This window comes from Oncorhynchus tshawytscha, linkage group LG06 (genome assembly GCF_018296145.1).
Source record: "Oncorhynchus tshawytscha isolate Ot180627B linkage group LG06, Otsh_v2.0, whole genome shotgun sequence".
In the NCBI taxonomy this organism is placed as follows: Eukaryota; Metazoa; Chordata; class Actinopteri; order Salmoniformes; family Salmonidae; genus Oncorhynchus; species Oncorhynchus tshawytscha.
Window position 1 is genome coordinate 67,359,237 of NC_056434.1, and position 20,734 is coordinate 67,379,970.

General features: G+C 43.0%; 1 protein-coding gene across 1 annotated transcript in view; it reads right to left on the reverse strand.

Annotated features, from left to right (window-relative positions):
* The window catches only part of LOC112253524 (Golgi-specific brefeldin A-resistance guanine nucleotide exchange factor 1), a 78,660-nt gene that overhangs the window by 30,176 nt on the left and 27,750 nt on the right, over positions 1–20,734 (reverse strand). Inside the window, 4 exon segments of the mRNA XM_042322767.1 lie at positions 1,237–1,297; positions 1,696–1,804; positions 2,135–2,253; positions 7,970–8,101. Of these exon segments, the coding sequence (XP_042178701.1) occupies positions 1,237–1,297; positions 1,696–1,804; positions 2,135–2,253; positions 7,970–8,101 (421 nt within the window).

A 20,734-nucleotide genomic window follows, 5' to 3' on the forward strand; every position in this document is an offset into this window, starting at 1 on the left:
GAGGCATTATACACCACCACCAGTTGATGGTAAAACAACTTTAGCATTAAAATCTTGAACGATGACCATTGTTGCTTTAACGTCAGTGGTGTAGTGGAGGGTATACACAGGTATATGCCGTATTCTTCCGGTGGGCATTGCGTGTACTCACTTCTTAATCCCCACTGATGTGTATCAAAGTGGAGGTATACAGCTATCAATTATTTAGTACAATAGAGAAATCATGCACAAAGTAGCTAACACAAAGCACTTGAAATAGATTAATGTGCTGCACACATAACGGTAGCCTAGTTTCAGCGGAATATCATCTGTGGGCAGCGAGAGAGCACGCAGCTCTCAACTGGTTGTTGCATTGAGCAGCTCACAGAAGAACAACATTGGTAGCCGGTAGGTAGGAAAGACGTTTCAATTTATATCTACCAGTAAATGGTAACTAAGGCAACAATGGGTATGCAAACAAGGTACTGAAAAAAGTTGTGTGAAGTCTTGGTTGAATCTTTGCGATGTGCACGTCAGTCATCATGGGCTGTTTGAATGAACACGTCTAAAGGATTTCCCGAAAAACCTTCCCAATTAAATATTGACTGAAGTAAGCCTACCCTGTCAAAATGCTAGTGATGATTTGTATCAATCAGGAGGGCATTTGTTTTGCAAACTCTGCAATGGGATATTGTACAGTACCTAAAAAAAGTGTCTCCTGATGTGGTTTAAGAATTGTGGTAGAACCGTATTTTAAAAATATATTTTTATTTAAAAAAAAGTTGATTATGAGAGTGACAACCTGATAAATCTGTAGGAAAACATTTTCATTTTTTAAATTATTTTAATCTCCTTCCTTTTAAAATTGTGGCAAAATTAGAGTATACCGACTTCTCTAGGTACCACTACACCACAGTTTACCAATGTTGTTTACAAAAACATTGGTTCACAGGTCTTATGACAAGGGCAGGGACTTTCATATGGAGGAGTTTAAGTTTACTAAATTATCTTCAAATTAAAGTGTCCCATACTTGTATAATTAAACAGATTTGCAATTTAAACAGAGCACAGTGAAGTAAGCCCTAACCCTACACCTTTCCCTCCCAGTGGTTTCTGGGTAGGTGCTCTAATCCAATAACCTAATAGAAATTGGTCTCAAAAGACAAACTGGAAGTTAATTTCCTGAAGGTTTCCAGTCACAGTGTACGGTCGAGGGGGGATTGAACTTGTCACACACACACACCCAACACCGTTTACCTGGAGAACAGCAGCTGCACCATGTCTACCAGTGTGTGTTCGGCTGATTTCCTCAGGAGCTCTGTGGAGAGGGCAAAACAAACAGGGCAGGTGCCATTAGAGCCTAGAGGACAAGAGGAGAGAGGCCAGGCTAGGACCTCCTGTCTGTATGCGTTTGGCCAGGATTAGGAGGGTTTTCTAATAATGCACATCTCAGGGACTGGGGGAGGGTTAAGGGGTGTTAGTAAACTAAGGCCTGGAGGGGGTGAGAGTTGGAGTTGAGCGGTAGAACTCATATTGTTAGGCTGGTGTGATGGAGGACCCCGGAGGCCATGGAAGCTAAACGTTCCCATCTACGAGTTCCTGATATTTTTCCCCTGGAAAAGCGTCATAGAAAGGAACGCTAAGCTGTATTTTAACACAGCATGTGGACTAGAAGTGTGTATCAATCCCTGGGAGAACTACAGAGAGAGAACTCACCGCTGAGGCGCACCTCGAAGCAGATGCGGAAACACGACTGCATGATCTCGCACACAGACTCGTTGGTCAGGTGGGCTCCGACGGGCGTGAGCAGCAAGGTCCTCAGGACCTGTCACGGCAGACGCAGTGTGTGTGTGTGTACGTGTGAGTGTGTGCGTAACATTCAGAGTGGTCATCTCAGTTCTTTTACGAGGTATCATAAAGTAAATGTTCCAGCCTCAAAGGGAATCCAGCCAGGGTATTCATGCACGTAAGACACTTGTATCAAATTTAAAATGACAACCGATCCCCCATATAGTGAAGTGTCATACTATGACAGAGTACTACTGTAAACAGGGTGACAGTTGATATGCAGCCCTTATGCTTGTTTGAAATAAACACATTTGATTAATCATTTTCTGGTGCACCGTTAGCTGAAAGATTTTATCTAGAAGATTACCTGTAGGATTTTCATGAGCACCACTTCATCGCTGGCGGGGTCCGTCCCTACGAATCTGGCGTGTGTGACGGCGTCTGCCATGTTCTCAATGGCCTCCGCTGCCGCCTCATGGTTAGCATCTGCATAGGACAGACAACAACAAGTCCGCAGTCGTCATCGTCTTTTTCCACAGACATTTTATAAAACAGCTTCTTTCATACACTGCTCATTCAAGCTGCCAAGTTCCACTCAACACTTCAGCTGAATTAAAGTGACAAATTCATCTGAATCCAATCCAGGTTGTATCACAACCGGCCGTGATTGGGAGTCCCATAGGGCGGCACGCAATTGGCCCAGCATTGTCCGGGTTTGGCCGGTGTAGGCAGTCATTGTAAATAAGAATTTGTTCTTAACTGACTTGCCCAATTAAATAAAGGTTAAATAGAAATAAAATGAAGCTGTGAGAGGCATATTACACTGTTCAAATCTGGATAGCAGGTAGCCCAGTGGTTAGAGGCAGGTAGCCCAGTGGTTAGAGGCAGGTAGCCCAGTGGTTAGAGGCAGGTAGCCCAGTGGTTAGAGGCAGGTAGCCCAGTGGTTAGAGGCAGGTAGCCCAGGTTAGCCCAGGCAGGTAGCCCAGTGGTTAGAGGCAGGTAGCCCAGTGGTTAGAGGCAGGTAGCCCAGTGGTTAGAGGCAGGTAGCCCAGTGGTTAGAGTGTTGGGCCAGTAACCGAAAGGTTGCTAGATCAATTCCCTGAGCTGACAAGGTAAAAAAATCTGTCGATCTGCCCGTGAACAAGGCAGTTAACCCACTGTTCCCCGGTAGGCCATCATTGTAAATAAGAATTTGTTCTTAACTGACTTGCCTAGTTAAATAAAGGTTCAATAAAAAATCTAATTAAAAAAAGCATTGTCCTTCAAAACAAGATAGAACGGAGAAGGGGGAAAGTTGCAGTAGGTGGCCAGTTCAAAGGCAGGTCGAGGACCGTATTATTGAGAGGAAAGCACATTGATATTACCCTCTTTAACAGATGTCAGCACTGTGCAACAAGCCAACCTGTGAAACGTTTGATATTCACAAAATCAGAGGCAGAAATTGTTTTCCAGACCAACTATACCACAAATCCTCCAATATAAATCAGAGGGGACACATTTTGGTCAATTGAAGCGATTGAATCATTAACATGGCTAAAAAGCCAAGTAAAATACCATTCTAAGGCAAGAGGGGAAACTAAACAAATCTAGGAGTGCATCATTACGTGAATGCATGTTTGATGCAGAGAGACAGCTGCTGTCAAACAGATAATGCAGCGAGAACGCAGGTTTTCTGACAAGTGATAGCACTGCATGACTGGACTGTTGATCCAATAAGTCTTACACATCTGATGGTCACACACACACACACCAATCTAGCTGGTCCATCCAGAAGGTCCTTCAAAGCCTGGAGATCTAATCACCAGATGTGGCCTTTTGTGGGCAGTGCTGGCCAATTGGCTGTCTAGGCAACAGGAGCCAGTGTTTTGAAACCCAACCGGAGCCAGATAGCAGCCTGGAGCCAGCATGTTTTTCTTTCCCCATCGCTCTTAAAGGAGCATTTCATTAACTAGGCCTAATAAGTGCAGAGCATACTAGGGGAAGGAGTGGAATAATAAGTGAAAGCTTTTCCAGGTAGAGCCATGACGCCACACAACATTCCATCTATTGATAGAAACAATAGGAGTGGTTTAGGCAGGGGAGGGGTTTAGCCTGACCGTCGATAATCTCTGTCATTAGCAAAATGAAGAGGGAGAAGTGACTTTCCAGTTGAGATGCTTAACAAATGAGTGTGTGTAAAGTTCTGGAGCATTTGTCGACGCTTTGAGTAAACTTGAGTGAATGATACGAGTTTAGCAGATTTAAACTGAGTCATGCCAACGTCCCTCAAGATGCGAGGACAACAACAACCGTGGAAGTTGCACTGAAAACGTCTCATCCCACCACAGAAACTGGAGCCACGGGCTATCCAGCAGAATGTCAGAAGTGATATAAAATACTAATCCCTCTATGCAGTGTCTCCAGAGGATGGCCTATGAAGGGATGGACCATTGTTAAAATAACACCAGAGACTGGACGTGTGTGTGTGTGTGTGTGTGTGTGTGTGTGGTTAAAGGGGGGCTGGAAAGGCTGACTAGAAATGCTGCCGAGTGAGAGAGGAGAGTGGCTTTCAGAATGCCACACACACACACACCAAAACTCCACATACTGTACAATGACCAATATATAGTTTCGCTGCATTCAAAATTTACTTTACTGGCCTTTAGGTGAAACAAATTTGAAGTCCTATAAAATGCCTTTTTTTGATGTAAAACACTCATTAGAAAACCAGTGTGATATTTTACGCCTCTTCTAAGCGGGTAGTGGTGGCAAATGCTTAGTTGAGCCATCCTATGGGCCCTATAAGGCTGTTGTGGCCATGGCTGCTCTCGGCAGGCTGAGTGGAACTGCCCCTGGGCTCTGAGGGATGTGGTTGAGGAGCGGAGTGGAGAGGAGAAGAGACGGGTGGGGATCGGGATGTCTGTCAGTGGAGGGGCTTAGGCCAGCACTCCCTCCATGCCAGCAGACCTCAGGCCATAGATTGAGCGGAATTAGCCCTCACTAAATGAAATGTCCCCCTCTTTTCTTCTCTGGACCCACCAGGGGGGGGGGGGTGTCAGGCAGGGCCCTTTGCTAACAGAGGAAGGGAGACATGGGACAACGTGAGGGGGAACATGTTCGGCGTGACACACAGGGTTAAGGGAACAAGGCTACATGCTGTGGTGTGGTTCTCCTGAGAGGAGCCTTGGAGGGGATATTAAGTAATGTGTGCAAACTTGCACTGCGCCCTCCTCACCACATCGCAGGCACAGGAGACAGCAGAGCTCTGTAATCATTCAAAGACAAAGCAAAACCACGACGTCTATAACAAGAAAGCTGACAGACTAAGAGGGACGTATTTAGCATGCCACCAGTGGTCGTATTATCCCTGTTATTAACATGTTTTGGCAATTGGACTTTTCAGTTGTGATACTTGAAGGCAACTCTTCTTTGTTTCCATATATACTGTATAGTGTGGAAAAACTCTGAAATCGATCCCTATTCAATGTAAGCTGATGTTGCAAAATGAGATTCTATTTAGTGATAGTTTTAACATACATCTAATTGGGAAAAAATATAACTGAAAAATTCCCATAAAATAAATGATCAAAAACTAGTGAGTGACAGACCAGGAAATCTGATCATTTTTGCCACTGCAGCCAGCAGATGGCAGTGTTTATCAGGATCAGCCCTCTGCCTGTCTTCGTGTCAGTAATTCACGACTAACAGAAGTCAATTTAAACCTCTTACCTCAACTACCTCACTTGAACAACGGAGTGACAAATGGACAATTGAATAAAAATGACTTTATTTGAGATGTTTCCTTTGGCTGGGGTTTCGAAAGCAAGAGGCGTTTTCCCAAAGTATTGCTAGATGGAGTAGACCTACATGTGCAGTACTAGTATGTGTTACAGGTCATATCCTTAGCTAATATCGATAGCCAGCTCTCATAAATGTCTGGACTACAGAGGGATAACTAAGCTGACTTTTCACTGGCGACAATCAGAATAGACTGGTGGTGCAGTCTCATTAGTATAAAAGCCCTTTGACTCTGAAAGGTCATTCATTCAATCTCATATTCCTCTATGAACATGATACAGACCGTCTCTTGTTCACCTGGTTATTAAGGTAACAGGTTGCTCTCTGACTCTGCAGTCAATTCTAAATAACTAGCTACTGGCACTTCCTCTAAATGAAATGTTCATATCAAGAAACATCGTAAGTACCAGAAAACAACCTGGGTAGTATTAGGAACTTTTTGGTCTGAAATGGTAATTAAGCGGTGTAATTTGGCACTACTTACTGGCTAATCAACGAGACCTCAGAACCAACGTGATTACCAGCCTTTGAATAAGTTATTCTAGTGAATAATGTTAATATCTAAATAGATGACATTTCTAAATCAATTTCAGTAGGTTACAACATTTTCAGGAAGGCGTAGAATTTATTTTACAATTTAAATCACAATACAGCATCGATAAAAATCTGGCGCAACTCTTATTTCACATTTCAGTAAAACTTTTCCAAGTATTTAACTACAGCTACACGACATTTACTGTACAGTAATATCCAGTTGAAAAACTAATGGATTAATGTCCAATACAATCAGTACCTCGTAACCATTATCAGTTTCTTGATATGTCCAACGACTGTGTACTCCAACTAGCCACTCGCCATGTGAGCAGACTAAGATGGAGGCTAGGGGAAAGCAATGCCTTTGACTTCAGTGTTAACAAGCTGGGAAAGACCTCACAGCATTTGAGGAACACGGGTTGAATTCAAACGGAAGGTAATATCTGAGCGTGTCATATCTTTCTCTTCATTCTGCGCTGGAGGGCCATTGTCTTGAGAGTTGCTGGGTCACGTTTCCATGGTTACCCGGCCCTTTGAACCCCGCTGATGAGGTGTGTGTGTGGGGGGGGGGTTACAGGATTAGGAAGCAGGCGTTGGGTTTTGAGTGACGGACAGCGGCTCTGGGAGTAGGGAAGTGATTTGTGAGGGGGTGGACTGTGATGGTGTGTGCTTGTGACTGTGATGCATGTGAGTGCGGTGTGGTGTGTGTGGGTTGTGTGTTTGAGTGCGTTCATGCGTGCGTGTGTCTAGATTCAGTTTGACAGGTATTCTAAGGGCTTGTTGGATCAGTCAGAAAATGACATCGTAGCATTGGTCATGGAGCTGAAATCAAATTACACCTAGCCTACCTTTCACATATGTTTTATTAACTGAATATTGGACAACGTAACAGCTGAATGATAAAAATACAGCTCAATAAGAAGTTCAGGACAGGGATGCGTTAAATGGTGTTATTCAATGTGCCGATGGCACTTATTTAATTTAGAGAGGGGTTGCAGCTGTTTCAACGGTCAGAGATGTACTGTACCATCATTTATCCACCCCCTGCCATTTAGAATAACATCTGGTGATGCTTATTTCACACTTTTAACAACAACTGGCGGACGCCTGCCATATTTTCACGATGATGCTAGCAAGGACAGGCTGTGCTATTTGTGTGGTAAAAAACAAGTCCATTTAGGCATTGCTAGTGAGAACACATCATTCTTGGTTTGCCCAAATCCAGAGGGAGTCCATGATGACAGTTCTCACAGACTGACAACAGTGTTTCCCAAATATTCATTTAGCAGAGACGCCCTGTTGCTGCTAAATCGTTGCCGCCACTCCAAAAATAAATAAATAAATATTTTTGCTGAGACACGCTTTTAAAAGGATAGTGTTAGCAATTAAGCCAAATGAACTCATGGAGACAATTTTTATATGTGCAGATTGATGGACGTTGCTAACTAGCGTTAGCGCAATTGCTAACTAGCGTTAGCGCAATTGCTAACTAGCGTTCTAGCGTTAGCGCAATTGCTAACAAATTGCTAACTAGCGTTAGCGCAATAACGAAGTCCTGCTGGCCCCTCCCCCGCTACATTGTCACGATTGTTGAAAAGATATCCTCGGGGAAACACTGAAAATATAACCAACTCACCCTCTTCATGGAAAGCTGTCTTAAAGAACAATGTATTGGTCCCACACATACATATATGTAAGTTTTACATTACTTACAATATTTAGGCTAAATAACTGAGTTTTTCCTAGCCAACTTGCTTCAACACCTGCATTGCTTGCGGTTTGGGGTTTTAGGCTGGGTTTCTGTACAGCACTGAGATATCAGCTGATTGTATCATCAATGCTTACCAATAGGACAACAGTGGTCTGTCTGTCTGACAGCTGTGCTGCTCACCTATGAGGCCGTAGGACAGGAACTTGTTGACAGAGGTGAGGGCCAGGCCTGTGATTGGTCCGGTGGTGTCTTCAGATCGTACCACCTCCAGGAAGGGCCGCAGGAATACGTTAGGCTCCACATCTGACAGCTCTGTGGAGACAGAGAGAGGACAGGTCAGTCAACATATTCAATCCTGAACACTGATACTGCATATATATAGCAGTGTACTGTACCAAATACATGTCCTTTTTTCAGTGTTCCAGATCACATGGTCTCCACCATGGAGAAATATTTCTTCCCAATATCTTAATGCTCTCAGTTATCTTCCCTTATCATGGCAGTGGGATCTGCAAATCCCAAGTGTGGTAAGTCTCGGTAGGGCCTTAGCCTCAGTTCTGCTGTTCAGCAGAAACATGCAGAACAGAGTAGTGAACAGCAGTGTGAGGACTTTTCTCTGCTCTCTGTAAAAAGGTCTGTGTCAACAGCTCTGGTGCCCCAGGGCAGATCAATGGGGAATTAGCTGCTCAGGAGGTTGTAACCTTCTCCCACTGCTGCAGCACAGTAAGAGATGAGAACAACATGGAGCGAAGTGTGTGTGCGAGTGAGTGAAAGACCGAGAGAGTGAGAGGCATTCAAGAGCCGCCTCTTATTCACCTTGGCAGCACATGGTATCTTATTACAACTCAATTTCCAAAAGCTTTTTTTTAAGGCAGCTGTGTACGATGTGGGATTTAGCATTAATGAAAATGACTGGAGAGTGACTGGGCTCGGTGTGGGTTGCTGGTGGCTCGGAGGGGGTCACAGCGACTGGAAGAAATCCCGTAACGACCGACAGTGTTTGCATGTTTACATATTCCATGACAATCACAAAACATATTGACAAAAGACATGGAGTGAAAGACATTGAACAAGCGTAAAGCACCCACAAGAAGCAGATTGTGGTGTATAAATGAAAGACTAAAGCCGGGTTACACCACAGACAACAAAACACAGCTGGAGAGGAAGATGCCCCAAATCTTCCTCTTAATCAAGTCACAGAGAAACGAAGATCGCTTTGCATCTTTCACGATGGGAAACCACCTCGGGCCAATCCGAGGAGGTAACCGCTCCATCTGAGGGTAACCAAGAGAACGAGATGGGGGTCAAGAGGGGCTGCAAAATACAAACCAGGTAAAACAACAAACGGACAAATTAGTGGAGTCACGAACAGCGTTTGGCGTGTTGTCGAAACACTGCTTGCCGTAGTAATACCACACGGATTAGGCTTCCTCTAGAGCAGCTACTCTAAACTCAAAAAAACGACTTGTTACTTCAAAAGGCTGAGACGAACCTTGACCAATTTCCAAGATTGCACGTGACCATCGCGCATTAGCTTGCGATATCCAATATCCCTGCGGCTTGTTCGGAAATCAAATATTTAATAATTTGGACATTTCCACAACCTTTCATCGGACGCCAGGTCGCTCTTAGACTTGCTTCTGAAAGTAATCTTATCCCGCTTGCATTTTCTTTTTCTTCATTTTTTGGGGGATCTGATGTTTTCTTTGTATTCCCCATGAAATCCCTCAATACTCCTTTGATGGGGAAGGTCCATTTGGTGTAAATTTAGCCACAATGCTGAAGTACCTGCCTGAACAATGGTCTCAAAACAACCACAGGATCACCTGAGCGCTTCTGAAAAGTAATCCCCACCCCCATCAGATATCAAGGCAGAAATAACAAAAACAAACTTAGGTTGTGTAAACTCCAAAAAGAGAAGGCGACCTCCGTTGCGTTCCTATCTATCAATCCATCAGCTCTTAGAAACTTTTAAAGGAGGGGGCTTAGTATCCATTACTTTACAGTTGGAAGAGTAAAAGGGAACGGGGGTGGAGGGTGCTCAAATTAATCCGTCAATAGAGGCTGATAAAGACTTCATCAGAAGCGATCACCCTGTAAGTGCCACGGCTACGTCTCAAAGACCCTCAAATTGGAGAACTCAATTGTGTTGTATTGATCTGGCTGGCCATCGGTGAGTAGGGGCTGGCCCATCAGACAGCTCTCCTGGCAGGCCAGCCCAATCATCTTAAATAAAGGCTAAATATGGCTCTGTACTTCAGCTCAATCTCCAGGGCTTGTGAAGTGAAATAAATAAAGACAGCCCCTGCACCACCACAGTGAGACAATCACACCATAACCAGGTTGACCTCTGGCTGACATTGGCCAATATAAAAAAGGGGATTAACATCCCTTACCCATCCATGTATGTATAGCCTATTGCCTCCCAACTCTGTGTGTCCGTGCGCGTGTGTGTTAAATATCAGCCACATTAAATACGGTATGGTATAATAGATTTTACCATTGTTTAAGTCCAATTTGTCTAATACTAAAAAGCTCAGCTAGGACATTTGGCCATGTTGGAACCATTGTCCAGTGTTGCATGGTTGCTGTGAGTCCATAGGGGAGAGTGAGGCTAAATGTAACATGGGTCAATTGTAGGGTAACTTACGGTAAAACACCTCCCTACTTGGCAACCAGGGATGGTTTTTGGGGGGAAAATTGTGACATGAAATGGTTTCTGTGAGAAGTACAGGCAGTATTACCCCGGGTGGCAGAACACCTGAAGTTACCCTCACTCAGTTTATGTAATTGTCATCAATAGGATGCTAACTAGTTCAAAGATCACATTTGGGATCTAGCTAATGATTAGCCCAATAAGGTAAATGTAGATGGGCAATCCCATGCATCAGCCTATTTATTTATAAACACTATGCGGCACCAGTTGGGCTACAGGTGATAATACTTATTGCTAATAGCATACCTGATAATATCAACTATGCATAGGCTACATGCATAGTCCAACATGTAAAAAGTCATTTTAAATAATTTTACCAATATGTTATTTGGCTAATTTCTGGAGGTGGAAATTATTTTAGATGGTGTCAGCTTAATTATATTTTCATTCATATTGGAGTAGAATGTCCTTTTAAAAAGTCACCAGAAATGAGTTACTCAGTCCTTCTACATAAAAACCACACTGACTGGTGTGTGCTGCCATGTGTGGCCTACCTCTGCAAACGACCACAGCAGAGACAGAGAGAGCCTGAACCTTTGCCCCCAGGAGAGCACCTCAGTCCACACCATCTAACGTATGCACATCTATTGGCAGTGGAGCAGAAAGGGCTTAAAACACAGGGAATACTAGGAGCTGTGCTCCAACTGTAAACTGGCACTGTAATGTAGACTCCAGTAGAAGACATTCACAAGACCACTAAGAGAACGTCCTGATAAACATTCATGTCAGTTTGTTTCCTTTAATGTATCAGTCTACCTATTTGTTGCTGATTTCGTACGGTGAATCTGAATATGGTGGTGAAGTCGAGTAGAAAAACTGCTATGCCTTATCAGAAGAGTGCAGCGCAAGATCAAGGCAGAACTTTATATATGAGAGGGCTGCTTCAGAAGTGAAGAGCAAAAAAATGAACACAGGCAAATACAATAACTATTTATTTTCATACCCAATACATCAAAGCCAAAGAAGATGACATTCTTAGTGCATTGGCAGTAACCTTCATTCCTTCAAAGTAGCCATCCTTTGCACAATCTTGGCATTTTCTCAACCAGATTCATGAGGTAGTCACCTGGAATGCATTTCAGTTAACAGGTGTGCCTTGTTAAAAGTTCATTTGTGGAATTTCTTTCCTTCTTAATGCGTTTGAGCCAATCAGTTGTGCTGTGACAAGGTAGGGGTGGTATACAGAAGTTAGCCCTATTTGGTAAAAAACCAAGTCCATATTATGGCAAGAACAGCTCAAATAAGCAAAGAGAAATTACAGTCCATCATTACTTTAAGACATGAAGGTCAGTCAATTCTGAAAATGTCAAGAACTTTGAAAGTTTCTTCAAGTGCAGTCGCAAAAACCATCAAGCGCTATGATGAAACTGGCTCTCGCGAGGACCGCCACAGGAAAGGAAGACCCAGAGTTGGCTCTGCTGCAGAGGATCAGTTCATTAGAGGAAACTGCACCTCAGATTGCAGTTCAAATAAATGCTTCACAGAGTTCAAGTAACAGACATATCAACATCAACAGCGTGAATCAGGCCTTCATGGTCGATTTGCTACAAAGACACCATTATTATAGGCCACCAATAAGAAGAAGAGACTTGCTTGGGCCAAGAAACTGGTGGAAATCTGTTCTTTGGTCTGATGACTCCAAATTTGAGATTTTTGGTATCCAACCGCCGTGTCTTTGTGAGACGCACAGTAGATGAACAGATGCTCTCCGCATGTGTGATGGTGCTTTGCTGGTGACATTGTCAGTGATTTATTGGTGACATTGTCAGTGATTTATTAAGAATTCAAGGCACACTTAACCAGCATGGCCACCACAGCATTCTGCAGGGATACACCATCCCATCTGGTTTGCGTTCTGTGGCACTATCATTTGTTTTTCAACAGGACAATGACCCAACACACCTCCAGGGTGTGTAAGGGCTATTTGAACAAAATGGTAGAGTGATGGAGTGCTTCATCAGATGACCTGACCTCCACAATCACCAGACCTCAACCCAATTGAGATGGTTTGGGATGAGTTGGAACACAGAGTGAAGGAAAACAGCCAACAAGTGCTCAGCGTATGTGGGAACTCCTTCAATACTGTTGGAAAAGCATTCCAGGTGAAGCTGGTTGAGAGAATGCCATGAGTGTGCAAAGCTGTCATCAAGGCAAAGGGTGGCTACTTTGAAGAATCTCAAATATAAAAATACATTTTGATTTGTTTAACTCTTTTTGGTTACTACATGATTCCATAAGTGTTATTTCATAGTTTTGATGTCTTCACTATTATTCTACAATGTGGAAAATAGTAAAAAATAAAGAAAAGCCCTTGAATGGTGTCCAAACCTGTTACTGGTACTGTATATATTTCCACACTAGGAGATTAGAATAATACTATACAATTGTGATAATGCCCTTTTAGTGTAAAAGCTGGTTTGAAAAAAGCCTGTTTTGGTGGGATGGAGTTTTAGCCATCACCATGCATTAAATAAGACCAATAAGACAGAGTTCCAAACCTCTTTGCCAATAACAGCTAATTTCCAGTTTCCCCTTCCCAGACAGTCCTACCAAAATCCTTGCTTTGCTAAGAAGCTGTTTCTTTTTGACCATTTTAATTGAAAACATTCACAGGTACTTAATTATTACCCAGAAATTATTTGAAATTGAGAAGAAAAAAAAGAGGCTGCATTGGACCTTTAAACAAATAAATACATTGGTTATCACCTAAAGAAAATTACAAAAATGTTCTGTAATATCGTATATAGCTTTGGAACCGTAACATTAAGTACTTTGGAGGAAAATAGGCACGTTTCTCAATATATACACTGAATTTGAGAAGGGATTGTGTGACGATTAGCTTAGCAACCATGGAACGCAGCATGACAACGTGAACATGATTAGTCGACAGTCTGCTGGGTGCGGCGTTATACATTCCTTCATTGGATTCCTATCTCCTTCCTATAAAATCTCTGGCAACGGCACCTTGCAATGCACTTTGGACTAAAGAGGCAGACAAATAGTAAAATCACACATTTCTCGAGGTGGGAAAAATATGATCAACGTCTCTTTCGAGAGAAGACATTCTCCCGAGTTTTGACATCGGCCAGTATTGAAATCTGACATGTATGATAGATGTTCTTGCAATCTAAAAGTCATATTCCTATTAACTTCCAGTGTAATGAGACTATCACAGTTCTACGTCATACCGGACAGATTTCTGCCTACTTGAACACCAATAGCTCAGATACACATGAACACATGAAATGACCCTGGGAATTGATCGAACATCGCACAGAGATGCACAAAAACAATATAACAATCAAAATGGGTGAACCTTTACTTTAACATGCAGCTCAGTCTTTGGGATTAGGTATTTGTTCATGATTTTAACATCAACTTCAGGTGTATAAAACATCAACTCAGAGCTCTCCAATAGCCATCATATCCAGTTTCATTAATTGTGATAGATTTACCCCTTGTTGTGCATGCCACTGAACCAACAGAGAGAAATCTGAATTCCATGAGAACTATGCATTACGCTCTACAAACACAAAGCCAATTTTCAAAAACGTGTGTGTGTATGTGTATGTGAGTGAGAGACAGAGAGCGCGAGAGACAGGCGGAGGGAGGGAGGGGGACAGCTATTCAGAGCAGCACATGATTACAACACCAGAAATACTGTGGGCACTGGGCCTGGTCGCCCCTTTGTATTTGCTTAATTTAATCACAAAAGGATGAATAACTTAATTTGTCAGACTGCTGTGTCACATATTTTATACAATCACACAGGCTTGGTGCCCTCCGCCCAGTCTAAAACAGAACCCTGTCCACCTCTCCTTTAAGACCCTCTCTGTTGGTCACTGACTTCCCAATTAAAAAGCATTTTTGTTTCATTTAAAATATTTTTTCTTGCACAAATGTATCTATTTAAATGCAAAAAAAGGTTGGTTAAAATGTGGAAAACTGAAGACTGACTGAATTGTGCTGACTTGAGAGAAAATGCAGACTGTACATTCTAAAGGAAGTAGGATACGGAGAGTTGCCAATGGTGCCTGTTTGTGAATGGGAGAAAACGTGACGAATGTGTGTATGATACGTTCTAGATTTATGACATGGGCATAGCACACATTCTGCTCTTCCCCTCCATGTCCTGACATTTTAAGACTCTTGGCCCCACAGTTAAAAATGTATTTAATTTTACGCCTTTCATGAGCTGAACAGGACCGTTGTGTGTGCGCATGTATGCGTTTGAGCACACACATATTGTAGTGCATGCCCTGCACACAACCTAATGCTAATGTGCCCTCAGAGTGACAGACAAAGGGAGAAAAATACATGTGCAACAGCAGACCTGTCAAATCCCTGAGATTCTACTACCCCACACACACACACTCACTCCAATTCAGACAGTCCACGATCTCACAGTGAAAATTACCTCAAAACAAAATGACACCATGGGTGCGTGAGTGAAGAGCAGGGGTGAGGGGGGGGGTTAGTCACCCCTGTGACCGGCGCAGCGGCCTAAAACCAAACACTGATGGTTATTGATCTGGAGCCCCGCTCCTGGAATTAGAGTCAGGGGCCTTCCAGCGGCCGGCTCTTAATGCTGGGGGAGAGGGGACGTTTTAACAAGGCCAGCAAGGCTAAATGAAATCCAGGGAGAATTTTCATCTAGCGCTGGCAAGTCCTGGACGACAGTCTTATCCATCTGTCGGGAGAAGTTTGATGCATGTCAACTTGGCAAGCCCTCCCCCCTTCGATCTTTTCCCCCCCATCGCTCCCTCCTCTTGAAGGAAATTGGCACTTGTCAAAAGGGGGGCAATTAGGATGTACCAATGTTATGAAACTCCATATGGTTGTTTCGTCCAACCCGCAGCGGTATTTTATAGATGCTTTGAACAATGCCTCGGCACAACCTAAACAGGCAATTTAAAAGCCCCAGAGAAATTAAAACTTTTCCAAGTGCTTCGGAAATAACTCACTGTAGCTTTTGCAGGGCTACAACACAAGTGTTTTCTAGTGGGGAATGGAATATAGTTTGCATATATATATATATATATATATATATATATATATATATATATATATATATATATATATACATACACACATACATATACATACCTTGTCTTAGGTTGCTAAGTGGCCAGCGAATGTAAGATAGAGCCAATATTCTGTGAATAAGGACAGATGGAAGTGGCCTTCATTTCAAGAGTTTTCAAATAATTGCTACAATTTAGTGTTAATTATTTTCACTAAAAAATCAATTTGTTATTGTTATTAACCATTGCATTTCTGTTAAAAAAATTTTTTTATCAAGACTGCCCAAATGTGCCTTATTTGTTTATTAATAACTTTTAAAAAGGTCAAAACTGTGCGCTCTCCTCAAACAATAGCATGGTATTCTTTCACTGTAATAGCTACTGTAAATTGGACAGTGCAGTTAGATTAACAAGAATTTAAGCTTCCTGCCAATATCAGATATGTCTATGTCCTAAATAACACCGCCACAAAGTCAAAACAGCTTTCACAGAGAAATCAATAGACGAATATAACAGCCAATCACAACACTGGCGGGTAAGTAATAGTGTGAAACTATCATTCCACTATTAATGCAGGTATATTAGGGACATTCTGAAATTACAAAGCAAAAATTCTAAAGAAAATGTGTTGAACCTTTAACCCTGCATACCACTGCTGGCTTGCTTCTGAAGCTAAGCAGGGTTGGTCCTGGTCAGTCCCTGGATGGGAGACCAGATACTGCTGGAAGTGGTGTTGGAGGGCCAGTAGGAGGCACTCTTTCCTATGGTCTAAAAAATATCCTAATGCCCCAGGGCAGTGATTGGGGACACTACCCTGTGTAGGGTGCCGTCTTTCGGATGGGACTTTAAACGGGTGTCCTGACTCTCTGAGGTCATTAAAGATCCTATGGCACTTATCGTAAGAGTAGGGGTGTTAACCCCGGTGTCCTGGCTAAATTCCCAATCTGGCCCACAAACCATCACGGTCACCTAATAATCCCCAGTTTACGATTGGCTCATTCATCCCCCTCCTCTCCCCTGTAACTATTCCCCAGGTCTTTGCTGTAAATGAGTATGTGTTCTCAATCAACTTACCTGGTAAAATAACAGATAAATAAAAATGTAAAACAACAAAGTTGGCCAATACATATAAAATCCTTCTCCGATATTAACAATAGAGGCTTGGTTGCAGTATTTGCTGTAAACTCTTGGATTCAAAGGAATCCCTCAGTCATGTTTCCCATCTTTAAACACCAACATGATTATTGTGAACAGAGAAGTCAAAGCATGTGATTATTATTATCTAGTCTAGAGGGTAACCCTTTGTGCCTGGTGGTGGCTTTGTGTCACCGCTTGCCTACTTGTCCCCTCACTGCTGGCTGGGGACAGAGGTGGAGTCACGCAATTTGACTGTGCATACGTTTGTGTGTGTGTGTGTGTGCACATGTGTAGGGAGCTGCGAAAGAGACAGCACAGCATAAACTTTAATTCACACAGATAAACAAAAGGCCTGTTTGGTCTCCTAATCCAGGCAGTCTTTCATACGCTCTCCTCCTCTTCATAATCACTCCATCAGTCTTTCAGCAGGTCACTGAAACCGAGGCCGCTGGCCACCAAGGCTTTGTTTGCCACATCTTGGGACAGATATTAAAAAAGGCAGTGCAAAAGACCAAGCAAACACAAACAGCCTGGCCAGCACCTCTGACCCACGGGGCTCTGTTCAAACTGCCCTCTGGATTTATAACGACCACAAACAGGAGAGGGCCTCGCTAGGGAGAAATACCCCTGTTGACATGAGAGAGAGCGTACATGCTAAACAATGGATATTGAAGGGGCATACAGCCACGGTAATAGCCAGGCAGTGGACAAAGGCTTGAGAAATGTGGGCTACTAATTAAACCACACTATTCCATTGTCAATCAAGCCCTAAACTCATATTTATATTCAAATAAAGTTGTATTGCCTTTCATCTAGGCTAAACAACCAAAAATACCCATGTTCTCAGACAACCTGTAGCTAAAAGTCTATTTAAGAGTAACTCAGCTCTGCTGATATAAAAATGCAAACAAGTGGTAAAAAAGAACGCCAAGCGCATTCAAAAAGCATGACTTCATTAGTAAACCTTCCCGGCCCAGGAACCGGCGCTGCCTTGCACCTGTTATCCTGTACATAAAATGTATTTTCTATGGTGCATACTTTGCACAGAAGCAGTATTATTCCAGCCGAGGGCTGGCCAGGCCCCGGTCGTCCAGTTAATGTATTTCACAGCCTGCCGTCGCCACTATGATGGATGGACATATTTTACACTCAATCAACTAATAAATAACGGATGTTTTATCATGCCGAATTAAAACATTGAGAAAGAGGGGGAAGGTAGGATGAAGCGCATTGAGTTCAGTTCCTGTGTTTGTGTGTGTGTCTGTCATACACCGTATTGTGCAAAATCTCCAAAACTCATGAAAAGATTCCTTACGTCCAAAGTTTTAAGGTCTTGCGACACATCTCATTATAAATCGATGATCTTGAGTTTGGTTTTCAGGACTAAGTTGCTCTATAAACCGTTTCCACCCAATGACATACCTCGAGGCAAATACGGCGCCCATTATCTAATCCAATCCATTTTATTTCAAAGTGCTTGCGCTGTCATACGCTGCCCTTCAGAAGAGGTGGCCTGGTATTATCACCTCTATTTCCAGAAAAACAAACAGAGCAGCACTGAATTTCCATCCGATCCTTCGACCATGTACCCTTGCCGATCCTGGTGCGAATCATGGGAAAGACGTGGGGGGGGCTCGCTGTTTGGTACAGTAAAGGGTTAAGCTGCAGATGGCGGTCAGCTCGGCAGGATAAATCGACACACATGCTCCAGCTCGGACTAGATTTCACACCCATCCTGATGAGTACTACCATCCACAACTGCATGGAAAGAATGAGGGGTGGAGGGAGAAAGAGAGCGAGAGAAACGAGGGGGGGCTCCACTCTTTCACCTGCTGCATTCCTTCAGCTCCCAACTAATGGCATTCCCTGGGGTCTGAAGGAATCCTGCAACCACGCACTGTAGATTTAGACAACAGGCCCCGGCTACTGTGTTAGCAAGAAACAATACCCACCGCCACACACTAAATCAGAGCCTGCCTGGAATTACATTAAGGTTTCAGCTGAGTAGTGTGGACTCCGAGACCTATGCTTTTTATGTGAGGAGGCTCTATTTTCAACACGATTCTATTCTGATATCAGTCCTGTACTTTTCTTTTCCATTTCACATCAGTGGCAAAGAGTTTGATTATCTTAAGAAATATTCTCTACTGTGCCAAATACAGCCATTTTAAAAAATATGATAAAACCATCAATGACGACAACTTTGAAGTACATTGTGTCAATCTTTTTGGTCTGTTCTCAAGACGTGTGGCTTTGTAAAATGCATAGCCGGTTAGCTCTACTGGAGGCAACAAATTATTTACCAGCTGTTTAGAGAAAATCAGAGCAAGATGACCAGTGATCCAATTCATGCATTGTACTCTCACACACTTCTCCCTCTTTCTCAGTCCATAAAGGTAGAATTTAGGGCTAGAGTATAAATCGAACACCCCAAGTGGTTTCTTTACCATTCAGCCATCAGATTTGCCACCAATGCTCCTTATTAGGACACATCACTCCTCTCTATACTCTTCTGTAAACTGGTCATCTCTGTATACCTGTCAAAAGACCCACTGGTTGATGCTTATTTTATATAAAACCCTCTTAGACCTCACTCCCCCCTATCTGAGATACCTACTGCAGTCCACATCCTCCACATTCAACAGCAGTTCTGCCAGTCACAGTCTGTTAAAGGTCCCCAAAGCACACACATCCCTGGGTCACTCGTCTTTCCAGTTCGCTGCAGCTAGCGACTGGAACAAGCTGCAAAAACACTCAAACTGAACAGTATTACCTCCATCTCTTCATTGAAAGACTCAATCCTGGACAGTCTTATTGACAGTTGTGGCTGCTTCGCGTGATGTATTGTCTCTACCTTCTGGCCATTTGTGCTGTTGTCTGTGCCCAATAAAGTTTGTACCATGTTTTATGCTTCCATGTGGTGTTGCTACCATGTTGTCATGTGTTGCTACCATGCTGTGTTGTCGTGTTAGGTCTCTTTATATGTTGTCTCCCTTGTCGTGATGTGTGTTTAGTCCTAGTCTTTATAGATTTGTTTTTATTTCTAATCCCAGGCCCCGTCCCCGCAGGAGGCCTTTTGGTAGGTCGACATTGTAAATAAGAATTTGTTCTTAACTGACATGCCTAGTTATATAAAATTTTAAAAATATATTTTTAAAAAGTGAAGGAAGCAGTAACCGGTGGATGGTTAGGACAGAGGAGTAGACTGTAGAGTCACGGCATGACAAGAAAACCTACTGCCTGCCAGCATGAGCCCTTCAAGGTGCCATTACACAGTCAGAGCTCTGACTGCTCTCCAGATAGAATTCCCAAGGACTACTGTTGAACTATCTCCAGAGCACAGACACTTCCTCTGCCACCTTGACATTACTGGAAGGACCAGCTGTGCTTCTGCTGCCGTGTTCACACAACGGGGGGATGGCTAAACCATGAATGAATGAATGGTTGGATAAATCACCACAAAGAATACATTCTAATATTTGATCTAGAAAAGGTGTTGCGTGTTATGCCTAAACTATGATCGTTAGGCTATGGTCATTTTAGAAGGTAAACAATTCAGTCCTGTTTTTCCTATATATGTAAGGTGTTGGGCACTGAGCAAATATGGAAATATGTTTAGAAAATGTTTGAAATAACTAGTGTGGGCTTTGATTTACCAACAGTGAAAGAGTTACCTTAATCTTTGCAAGTCTGACCAAGGATTCACCTTCTCATCACTGTTTGAGCTGCAGGTAAGACAGACGGTGGGGATTTGGAATAGAGACAACATGCAGGAAAACATGATTCAATGGAAAGGCCAGTCATCCCTGCCCCCTCATTTCAATGTACTACTCAGTCCCAGCTTCATCAGTATTAGTCTGATACCCCTGTATTCAGACGTGATGCACTCTTTATGCCCGCCCTGCATTGACAGAAAATCCAAAAATCCTCTGTGTGTGTTTAATAAATCGCAGCAGTTAGGTGAGACGGATTAGTCTCAAGTCACCTAATGACTATATTATGAGCCGCAGCATTAGGAGGGATTAATGCTAATCTTGGCTGTTTCAGTTTACCCTGGGCTGGAGGGTG